The sequence below is a fragment of the Procambarus clarkii genome, chromosome 22, assembly GCF_040958095.1.
Source record: "Procambarus clarkii isolate CNS0578487 chromosome 22, FALCON_Pclarkii_2.0, whole genome shotgun sequence".
Classification (NCBI taxonomy): Eukaryota; Metazoa; Arthropoda; class Malacostraca; order Decapoda; family Cambaridae; genus Procambarus; species Procambarus clarkii.
Window position 1 is genome coordinate 46153901 of NC_091171.1, and position 12042 is coordinate 46165942.

The 12042-nt window shown below is 43.5% G+C and overlaps 1 protein-coding gene across 4 annotated transcripts in view; it reads left to right on the top strand.

Annotated features, from left to right (window-relative positions):
• wls (Wnt ligand secretion mediator) overlaps window positions 1-12042 on the top strand; it is a 58884-nt gene that overhangs the window by 9982 nt on the left and 36860 nt on the right. For all 4 annotated transcript variants that reach the window (XM_045743867.2, XM_069328949.1, XM_069328950.1 and 1 more), the window contains exons 2-4: window positions 7962-8140; window positions 8405-8510; window positions 8622-8923. In XM_045743867.2, the coding sequence (XP_045599823.1) occupies window positions 7962-8140; window positions 8405-8510; window positions 8622-8923 (587 nt within the window). The remainder of the gene's footprint in view (window positions 1-7961; window positions 8141-8404; window positions 8511-8621; window positions 8924-12042) is intronic.

Consider the following 12042-nt stretch of genomic DNA (forward strand, 5'->3'; position numbering starts at 1 on the left):
CGATCAGTTGTGTTGTATTTGTACAAAACAAAGGCATTATGCAATGCCATTTGCAGGAAATAAAAGGTAATCTTTTTGGTCCACTTGTGAGTTTTCCTGGTAAAATGGTAATATTTAACCATTTGATCGAAGTGGTCCACACCTTTCATGAACTTATTGTACTCGCAAATTGCAGTCGGTTTGTTCACTGTTACCTGTTGTATTCCACTTGTTCCGTCTCGTTTGCGAATTCGTTTCCTTCGCTGAACTCGCTGAGTGTCTGCATTGTGGATGTTGGTAATTATTGAGACTACTTGCTTGTCTCTCCACAGGAGAATGAAGGTGTTATCTTTGCGGCGGTATACGGTGGTATCCAGTGGAAGTTTACCCTTGGCTAGAGCTTGCAATACCTTTGGGGCGCCACGTAGCATTCTAATTGTGCCACATGTGTACACCCAAGTTCTCTCAATGTTTGTCAGGGTAACCGAGTTGTAGTAATTATCCATGTACAAATGGTAACCCTTGTTCACTAAAGGCTGCATCAACCCCGTTACTGTATCCACTATCGTCTTACCAATACCTGAGTATACGTCAAAGTCATATATGTACCCAGAGACAGATTCAGCAAGCATATAAAGTTTCACACCATACTTGTCTGGTTTGTTTGGATTGTACACTTTGAAGGATAGTCGGCCTCGCCATGGCATTGTACCCTCATCCAAACACAACTCTTTCTTGGGGATGTAAACTTCAGCAAACCTGTCTTTCAAGTAATCCATCACTGGCCTCACTTTTATCAATTTATCACGATTGTTCACGGGCACTGCATTGGTATTGAATGTGTGGAAAAACTGGTTTATATGCATGAATCGTCTGGACGTCATGAACAAGCTGAAGAAACGAGCATGCCATGGCTTTGCTCTTTGCCAATACATCCTCATAGTTGGGAGCCTAATTATGCCCATCAATATGAACAGTCCTAGGAATCGCGCCATTTCACTCACCTTCACTGGGTTCCAAATATCTGATACATTTTCATTGGCCATCCGGAATAACTGCGAGGCGTACAAATTTGTTTCAACGGTCAAGAACTCAAGGAGGGCACGCGTGATGAACAATTGAATATAAGCCAGTGCACTAGTAGGCTTGGGAATTTTCAGTCCAGGATTTCCAGTAAAATCATCAATAACTGGAGGAGTATTGCTACGACTCCAGCCCTCACCAGCCCCAGCCTGCCGAGTACGTACTGTACGTGTACGCCTTTCAAGAGGCTCGAATGAATCCTCATCCCTTTCCTCTTCACTTATACTTTCAGAATCACTTGGCGCAATTTGTCGTGTGTTCCTACGACGAGCAACATTTCTGGTAGCTACTTTTCTAGGTAGCCTAGATGCACCACGTGTGTGCAGAGATGGAGGAGGGGGTCGCGGTGCCTCCTCTTCCTCGGTGAGGGCCTCAGTCTCCTCATCACTCGTTGCCGTATCATTCCCTCTAGGTCTAGGTCCACTATAATCGTTGTGGGTTCCAAAATCTTCCTCCAATACCTCTACATCACCTTCAGCTTCTGATAAATCCTCCACAAGGCCTGGAATTTTCGTTGGTGTGAGCTTCACTCCGCTCCACTTCTTAAAAATCTGGGTTATTTTGTCCATTCTCGATGACCTGGAGGCTTCCTTGGGCGTAGAAGTGCTTGGGCCTTGACCTTGATCCATTTTTGATGAAGTAATTGGGTATAATCCACACGGAAACGGGTAAAAATGCTCGAGTTTGGCGCGCGAGGGGAGCGTGATCGACTCACGACACGTGACACGAAAACAATGGGCCCGTCACGTGACCATGTAGGCCGACGCGCCGGGCGGCCTAGTGGTGAGAAAGAGAACTTCATGGCGCGTCGTTTGAAACAAACCCCAATGAAATCGGATTAAAATTGAATTTTATACAAATATTTTAAAAGAGGACATAACTTTATGTCCACTATGCGGTAGCGTTAGGCGAAACAGGACGCAGCGGTGCGTCCGGTTAGCGCGAAAGTGTTAAATTAATTATCAATATTAAAATAAAGTAAATGTGACCCTTCTATCACTTACTGTCATCTGGACAATGTAGGCCAGTAGCGTCAGTGAGGAGGGAGTGGTCAGCCATTGTTATTGTACTTAGACCAGAGGCGCACGGGAGCAATTCGGCTCCTGTTAATTTTACTTGGACGAAGTGTTATGGAAACCAAAGGTGTACCATCATCAACACGCTGCCAACAAATACAAGTTAAGTGTTCTGCCGAAACCCATTTATCTATCATTTGTGGCCATTAATGTCATTAGATAGGGTGGACCGGTTAGAATACGAACTGCCTCTTAATAAAAGGTAATTAAGCCTAGGTCTTTATGGTTCCTTGTACAGTGTTTTCTCTGATATAGCTGTCATATATTAGGATTCTGGCTTCATAGCTAGCGCCCTTTTGACAGGTCAAGACGAGGAAGCATGCTTTGTGTACCAGTTACCAGGGTGATGGAAGCTACCTCAAAGAGGATAATTTGGTGTCTACATCCTGGTTATACCTGGTGGACTAAGGCCTGCTGTACAATAAGACAAGGAACCTCTTCAATGTACACTAATGTGTAGTTAATACTATAGTTTGATTGGCTGCATATATATAAATTTAATATAAACCCCCCCTAATGTGTAGAGGATCGACTTGTGAGATTATTGCAGAAATACAGTCCACTTAACATCATACAAATTGCTATCGAAATATATAAATTAACGTAAATATAAATTCATATAAATTAAATAAATATAAATCTCACAGGTCGGTTCCCACACGGCCCCCCCCCCCCCCCCGCCTTTCCCCCGCCCCTCGCCAGCTCCCCCCCCCCCCCCCCGCCTTTCCCCCGCCCCTCGCCGGCCCCCCCTTTACCCCGGCCCTCGCCAACCCCCTCTACCCCGGCCCTCGCCAGCCCCCTCTACCCCCTTATCTCCCCCTCGCCACCCCCCCCTTTCCCGCCCCTCGCCACTCCCCTTCCCCTCGCCTCCTTCCACAAGCCCAAGTGTCGTCCCCTTTCCTACGCCCCCTTTCTTTGGTAGGGGTTGATGAGGGGTAAGTGGAGAGGCACAGGTGAAGGGAAAGGTTTATAAATGGTAACTATTGTTTAAGTTGTGATAGTAGGCGGGTTGTCCGCCTTGCTGATCCGTGTGTGTGTAATTACCTAAGTGTAGTTACAGGATGAGAGCTACGCTCGTGGTGTCCCGTGTTCCCAGCATTCTTTGTCATATAACGCTTTGAAATTATGTACTGACAGTTTTGGCCTCCACCACCTTCTCACCTAACTTGTTCCAACCGTCTACCACTCTGTTTACAAGAGTGAATGTTCTTATATTTCTCGGCAGCTTTGTTTCATTAGTTTAAATCTATGACCTCTTGTTCTTGAAGTTCCGGGTCTCGGGAATTCTTCCCTCTCAATTTTATAAATTCCTGTTACTATTTTGTACGTAGTGATCATATCCCCTCTTTTTTCTTCTGTCTTCTAGTTTTTGCATATTTAATGCCTCTAACCTCTCCTCGTAGTTCTTGCTTTTCAGTTCTGGGAGCCACTTAGTAGCATGTCTTTGCACCTTTTCTAATTTGTTGATGTGCTTCTTAAGATATGGGCAGCCTACCTTGAGGCTACCTTGAGGTGCTTCCGGGGCTTAGTGTCCCCGCGGCCCGGTCGTCGACCAGGCCTCCTGGTTGCTGGACTGATCAACCAGGCTGTTAATCAGTCCAGCAACCAGGAGGCCTGGTCGACGACCGGGCCGCGGGGACACTAAGCCCCGGAAGCACCTCAAGGTAGCCTCAAGGTAGGCTGCCCATATCTTAAGAAGCACATCAACAAATTAGAAAAGGGCACCACATGACCGCTGCATATTCTGGCTTTGGCCTAACAAAAGGTGTGAACAATTTCTTTAGTATTTTGCCATCCATGTATTTAAAAGCAATTCTGAAGTTAGAAAGTGTAGCATAGGCTCCTCGCACAATGTTCTTAATGTGGGTCCTCAGGTGACAGTTTTCTATCTAGAACCACCCTTAGATCCCTTTCTTTGTCAGAATTCTTTAAAGATTTCTCACATAATTTATAGATTGGCTTATGCTCCTGTGATGCCATGCAAGAAGTTTGAGGTATATTTACATAGGAATAAGGTTGATGTATATACTGACCATAATTCTTTCATATTTATTGACAATGAAAATCCATAATAAAAAAAATCAAATAAAATGGAATATTTTTTTTGCTAGCCTTTCACTCCCCCTAGAACATTGATATTTGGCCAGGCAGTGTGTTCCAGTGATGCTGAAGGTTACTCCCTCTCATAACACTAAAGTGGGGGTCTTGTCTGTGTCCATAACATTTTAAATTTTAAATTTAAATTAATGTTTAAATTAAGCTAATGTGTGTGTGTGTGTGTGTGTACTTACCTAATTGTGCTTGTGGGGGTTGAGCTTTGTCTCTTTGGTCCCGCCTCTCAACTGTCAATCGACTGGTGTACAGATTCCTGAGCCTACTGGGCTTTATCATATCTACATTTGAAACTGTGTATGGAGTCAGCCTCCACCACATCACTGCCTAGTGCATTCCATTTATTAACTACAGTACTCTGACACTGAAAAAATTCTTTCTAACGTCTCTGTGGCTCATCTGGGTTCAAGTTTCCACCTGTGTCCCCTTGTTCGTGTCCCACCCGTGCTGAAGAGTTTGTCTTTGTCCACCCTGTCAATTCCCCTGAGAATTTTGTAGGTGGTTATCATGTCTCCCCTTACTCTTTTTTGTTTTCCAGGGACGTGAGGTTCAGCTCCTTTAGCCTTTCCTCGTAGCTCATACCTCTCAGTTCCGGGACGAGCCTGGTGGCATACCGCTGAATCTTCTCTAACTTTGTCTTGTGTTTAACTAGGTATGAACTCCAGGCTGGAGCTGCATATTCCAGGATTGGTCTGACATTAGTGGTATACAGGGTCCTGAACGATTCCTTACACAAGTTTCTAAAGGCAGTTCTTATGTTGGTCAGTCTAGCATATGCCGCTGAAGATATCCTTTTGATGTGGGCCTCTGGGGACAGGTTCGGTGTGATATCAACCCCCCAGATCTTTCTCTTTGACTCTTGCAAGATTTCACCTCCCAGATGGTACCTTGTGTTCAGCCTCCTGCTCCCTTCGCCTAATTTCATTACCTTACACTTTCCTGAGTTGAACTTTAGCAGCCATTTTCTAGACAATTCCTCTAGTTTGTCCCAGGTCATCCTGTAGTCTGTCTATCTTCATCCATCTTGATTCTTCTCATAATTTTTGCATCATCAGCAAACATTGAGAGGAAAAAGTTTATACCCTCCAGAAGATCGTTTACATATATTAGAAACAAGATGGGTCCAAGTACTGAGCCCTGTGGGACTCCGCTGGTGACATCTCGCCACTCTGATGTCCCCCCCCCCTCATTGTTACTCGCTGTTTCCTGTTCCTTAAGTACTCCATTATCCACTGGAGCACCTTCCCTTTTACTCCTGCCTGTTGCTCCAACTTTTTTAACAGCCTTTTATGGGGTACTGTGTCAAAGGCTTTCTGGCAATCCAGGAAAATGCAGTCGGCCCACCCTTCTCTTTCCTGCCTAATTTTTGTTGCCTGGTCATAGGATTCTATTAAACCCGTGAGGCACGATTTACCATCTCTGAACCCATTTTGATGGTGTGTTTCAAAGTTATCTCCCTTCAGATGCTCTACGAGCCTTTTCCTCACGATCTTCTTCATCACCTTGCATGGTATACAAGTTAGGGAAACTGGCCTGTAGTTCAGTGCCTCTTGCCTGTCACCCTTCTTGTATATTGGAACTACGTTAGCTGTCTGTGTGTGTGTATGTGTGTTAGCACCTAAGCTAAGCTTGCTCTCTTGGGGAGCTGTGAGTGTATATGAGGTTCTTCACATTTACCTACCTAGTTGTGCTTGCTTGGGTTGAACTTTGGCTCTTTGATCCTGCCTCTTGACTGTCAATCAACTGGTGTATATACTCTTGAGGCTATTGGGCTCTGTTACCTTGAGGTTACCTTGAGGTGCTTCCGGGGCTTAGCGTCCCCGCGGCCCGGTCGTCGTCCAGGCCTCCTGGTTGCCGGACTGATCAACCAGGCTGTTGGACGCGGCTGCTCGCAGCCTGACGTATGAGTCACAGCCTGGTTGATCAGGTATCCTTTGTTAGATCTACATTTAAAACTGTGTATGGAGTCTGCCTCCACCACATCTCTACCTAATGCATTCCATTTGTGAACTACTTTGATACTGAAAAAATTCTTTCTAATGTCTCTGTGGCTAAGAGACAAGAGTAATTTGGGTACTAAGTTTTACCTATGTCCCTGTATTTCATCATACATGATTGATGATTGAGGAAGATTAAGCCACCCAAGAGGTGGCATAAGCATGAATAGCCCATAAAACATGTAATTGTTTTAGATCCAGCTACCCCCTTCAGTTTCTCGGAACAAAAGCTCCAAGCACGGGCTATGGTGAGCTCGTAGTGGACTTATCTGGCACAGGAGTGAGGCTGTATGTGTCCCAGCCCCATAAAGCATATACTGTATATGAATGTCTCTATGTATATTGTGTAGCCCCACTTACCCCCCCTCACCCCACTGCCTTCCCCCCCCCCACCCTCCACTGTTACCACCGCTTCCCCCTAACCGCCTCCCACTGTCACTTTCCCCACCCCCTGCTGATGGTACTCAGCAAGTAGGTACTCAGGAGTTAGCTTGTTGTGGGGTTGCATCCTGGGAGGGGTCAGTAATTTGACTCTGGGGGTGTTAGACCTCGATAAAAGCCTAATGTGTATGAATGCACTCTGGCTTCTGTCCCTCGACACTGTGAATTATTATTAGTATACAATATCGAAAAAAAAGAATTTAATATAGTGCTCGGAGATATCTGGCAAGCTTTTGACAGCGTCTGGCACTTAGTACTAAAATATAAGATATCTGGACTATGGCTTCCATAGAGATTCACTACCACACACTGCAGCTTTATTTATAGCCAACAGAATAGTTGAACTCAGTATCGGTAGCTACTTGGGTAAATTAGGAATTGAGAATGGTATTGAGGCCTTACAAAGATCTACATGATCCCCACAAATAGTCAGAAACTAGCAAATACTTTTTAATACTGGTACTGAAAACCTTGCATGTGGGGCATAACAATCAAAGCCACAACTACAGCACCAAATTAACAACATTATCTTACACCAGATTGATGAAGAGTTGGATCTTGGAATCAGAACCCATCATTCACTGAAAGTTGCACAAGTGGGAGCTGCAGTAAAAAATCCTAGGAAAGATATTGAACTGTATAAATCTGATGCACCTTCACTTGGACTATTGTATACAAGCATGGAGATCTTATCTTCAGAAAGACAAATCTGCTTTAGAGAAATTTCAACACCGGGCAACAAAAATCATTCTAGAATTAAGTACTCTCATACCAGGAAAGGTTGAAAGACACAGGGCTAACACTACAAACCAGACATGACAGGGTTGATCTCATTGAAACTTTAAAATTCTGAACATTTTGGTGGATACTGATCCAGATCACTGTTAAAAAAAAAAAAGTCAGCTGTAACACATACAAGGACCAACAACTTCAAGATTAATTAACAAGCCATAATTTAGAACAGGAAACCGGAGATGCTTTTTCACCCCATAGGGTTATAAACTCGTGGAACAGACTACCCGCTGAAGTCATAAATCCTAAAACATTGCTTCAATTCAAAATCCTGCTGGATAAAATCATCAGGACATATTGGGGAAACCTTTGATAAACCACCGGCTTCCTGTCCTCATCGAGGCCACTAGTAAAATGGTGGCTATCTGGTGAATTCCATGTAATTAAGGTTGGCAAGCTTCTATAAATGTGCTATGATTTGCCAATTGCCACACTAATGTACCTCTTTAATACCCTTGTACCTTCCCCTTGTATTTTACAGCCCCAGCTCCATCATCAGTCATGTCTGTCTTGGGGACAAAGTGCATTGACAAGAACTACAGGAAGGACAAGTGGTACTGGACCCGTGGCACAGGAAGTTGCAAGAGCATTAATGATTTTCGTGGCCCAGATAGTGAAGCGGATGGCATAACTGCCAACAACATGATCTTTACATTCCAGGTATGTTACTGAATCTTAGAACTAGTACTTTTTGTATAACTTCACCATTTACATTAACATATGAACCTGAAATATTAGGAGATGCATGTTAGGGATGTTTGATGTATCTATCAATTTTGTGCCTGGGTCTGTTGTTTTGCATGCTTAAATGTGAAAGACCAGCTTTAAATATTTATGGAACACCTGCTGAAAATATAATTATGGATATTTTGATCTTGTCTTTATTCAGCTGCCTTTACTAATACTCGACTAATAAAATCTTAGGCACCATCTCCCAAAGACAAGCGCCTCCTTGATTATTCCCGCTGGCAACAGAACCTGATAGCAATGATGCACCTGGACATCTTGTATGATGAGGAGGCTCAGTTTGGTGAGTATGGTTCTAATTTCTGCAGTTTACTCTGTTGAATTACAGATGCATTTTTTTATTAATACAGTAATTGTATGAAAGTATACATTTATTGAATATCACATTTGACAGATCCTCGAGCTATGATGACCATTGAGGCTCGTCTGGGATATCGTAATAAGAGGGACCCAGAAGATAAATGGACAGAATATGCATCGTCTACAGAAGAAAGGCGTCTTGATTGTTCCATAGACCCAATGCACAAAAAGGCTGAATACATGTATAACTGTTCTTCCGTGCCACTCTTTGAACTTGGGTCTTTGCACCACGATTATTATCTTTTAAATATTCGGTTGCCGATAAACACACTAGAGGAACGACGAGAAAGCAATATTAATGAAGATCTTGGACTTTTAGTGGATATGTGGGTGGCAGTGAGTTATCTTTAGGTTTATTTGTCTTGTATATATATACTTAGAAGTATGGTTTTTACCAAGTTATATGAAGGTACTGTATTAGAAACTTATTTGAGCGGTCCCCCTCTGAGGGCATCTGGGTGCTAGGAGCCTGGTTAGCTCTACATGTATAAAGTTACACAAAGTCCTTTCGAGTCAGAATTTCACTTACCACAGACCAAAACCTAGACCCCTCAAATGGGTGGGGGGGATACAAGATCATCCAAACCAATAGGAAAAGCCACCAGAAAGATAGCTAACCAAATCAGACAACAGCAAAAAGAATTATTTTAAACTTGTCAACAAGGAACACAGTACAGCAGTTAGGTCATTACCCCACAAGTTACATAACCCTGCCTCCATATCTCGGCCCCAGGAGCTCGGGGCCTGCCCGGGGTCAACTGATCAGTCATGCGCCTGGTGTAGACCTGTCTACTACTGTTCATAATGTCCTGCATTTATTGAGCTCCCAGTTTTTATTTTAAGATAAGTGTTGGATATCCTTTAGACAGTGTCCTGCAGGAATTTGTGCTTGTTTTTGTTCCTTCTTGGTGTTTGCTTCATGCATGTCTCTCTTTTTCCACCTGCACTATTATATGGACCTTTAGTCTTTGTTGGCCTTGAGCTGCATGTATTTAGGGTTGCCTTCCCTAGGCGCTCACTGGCGTTGCCTTTGCCCAGCTAGGGTTGCTTCCCTTTGGTTTGAAACGTTTGCTTCTGAGAGGCAATCCTCTGGAGGGGTCCTCCCCCTGGGTTGTTAAAGGGTCTTTGACTGTTTTGAGGTTTGAGCAGATGGTGGGGGAGTTCTTGTTTGGAAATATGCATGGTGTACATGTGCTTGGGTTGTGATACCCCACCTGCACCATCCATGGCTGCATTGCTTCCCAAGCTGGGTTAGATGTTTGCCAACAAGCATCCCCCATGCTTGGTGAACTAAATTTTTGCTCTTGCTGGTCTGATGTGGTTTGGCTATGGAATTACCCAATGAACTTGTTCTTGCTGTTTATGGGTTTTCAGGCTGTTTGTGGTTTACTTTATTTGCAAAAGTGCAGGAGCCTGGACATTGTCTCTATGGTCTAGCTCTGGGCTTTGTGTTGGCTTATCCAGTTTGGTCTTCTTTGCGACCATTGGGTTTATTGGGTGTTTACCTTGCTGGCCCTTCAGCAGCTTCTGGTTCGCCATTCTCAGACTTTTCTGGGATTTGTTCTCATGGTCCTTTCCCCACACCTGACCTACTTCCAGTTGCCTCAGCTCTGGTGTTGGGGTTTTGGACCCAGCAATCCTTTGACTTCTTTGGGTGGTTGGTTAGGTCATCTTCATTGAGCACACAATGCAGTTTGCAATTTCATTGCTGGGGTTTGTTCTGCGACTATCATCTTGCCCGTGCTCAGGCTGGCTTTCATTTGGTTTGTCTGCTTTGTAGGAGTTTGCTTCGGTGCCTTCCGCTGTGGTGCGGGGCTCTGTGCTGTTCCCACGTGGGTCGTGTCTGACATTCTTGCAGACTCTCTTGCATTTGTCCCTTTGCTTTGGGGTGGTCGATCGTCGGTATGTTCTTCTGATTACTTTGCAAGCTATTCCCATGGCCATTTTCACATTGGGGTTGTTGGCTTCTTTTCTCTGTTGTCCCATTCCCAGACCACGAAGTTCATGCTGGTGTTGTCTTTTGGCTGACTTGGAGTTGATGAGCTGTCCTTCTGGCTCATTTATTAGCTTGACTGATTTCCTCGGGCTAGTTGTTTCATGGCTTCACCTTTTCTCGGAATTCAGTCTGCAAATATTATTTGATAGTTTGAGGCTCTGCCGTTCTTTGTGTTTTGCCTTTGTGTCTGGTGTCCCACATATATCTGGTGTGCAAGTGTCAGTCTTTTTGGTGTTGTGTTTTGCTGCTTCTGGCTCAGGCTGGTTTCTGCTGCTCCTGAGCCTTTCTGGTTCTGGTGTATTTGTGACTTTTCCTCTTGCCTTCCCTTTTCTCTATTGCCTTTGGTTTGGGTAGGCATTTTTCTTTATTTCCAACTGGAGAAGCTTTGTTTGCTGTGTCTGGTTATAGTAATCCACTGCTTCTTATGTGCTCTTTGGGATGCTCTGGGAGATGTTTTTATTGGTTGGTTTGGTGTCCTTGATCTTGTGGTTGGGCTTGGTTGTCTCTGGTCGTCTGTAGTGTCATTTGTTGCTATAGTCTGTGGCCTGTGTATGGGAGCTGCGTGAGCTTCGGTGGGGGGTGTAACTAGCTGGGGTAATGACTTTATTACTGTGTTCCTTGTCACAGTGGTTAATATTTTCCTTGCTCTTGTGTGTTTTGGTTTGCTCTACTTTTCTGGTGCTTTTCCATTTGGTTTAGGTGACTAGTATTCCTGCTCTCTGTGCCTCTTTCAAGTTGTTCAGGTTTTGGCTTCTTGTCTATGGTAGGTGATATCCAGACTTACGATGGCCTAGTGTGACGAGTGTAGAGCTATCTAGGCGGCTAGCACCAGGGAGCCACCTAAGATCTCGCCAGAAAGAGGCATGTCCTTGCATTCAATGCTGGATATCTATTCTTGTTGTATTCTCCATCAGAATTCATTCATCCATAAAATCAGTATACAATACTGATTTCAGTATCATTATTGTATTTAATGAAAGAAGAATCTTGGTCTTTAGAAACATTACTACAGTACTGTATATTGATCTCTATCCATGAAGCATGTCGTATTGCATGAAGCTTTTTATTATACTGATAGTGTGGTGTTTGTGTAGCTTGTATAACCTTTTAGGTATCATCTACTGTAGAATCATATACCCCTAGTACATCCTATGCATGAGCATAAATAATACTGCTACTGTATTCCCTTAACCTTTAGGCTGTAGGACTTGTAATAATGTCTTACAGCATGGCAGGCAGCATATTCAGTAGTACTGTACTGTACTCAGATTGATGCATTTCCTATGCTTTCAATGCTGTTCTGAAGCTCAAATAAGCTACTTAAAAAATATTATTTTTTTAGTACAAATAATTTGTAAAAGTATCAAATATTGAATTTTATTGTTAATAATTTTGTGAATTTAAAAGTAATAAAATTGTCTAATATTAAATATATTTGATTTATAATGCTGTAAATACT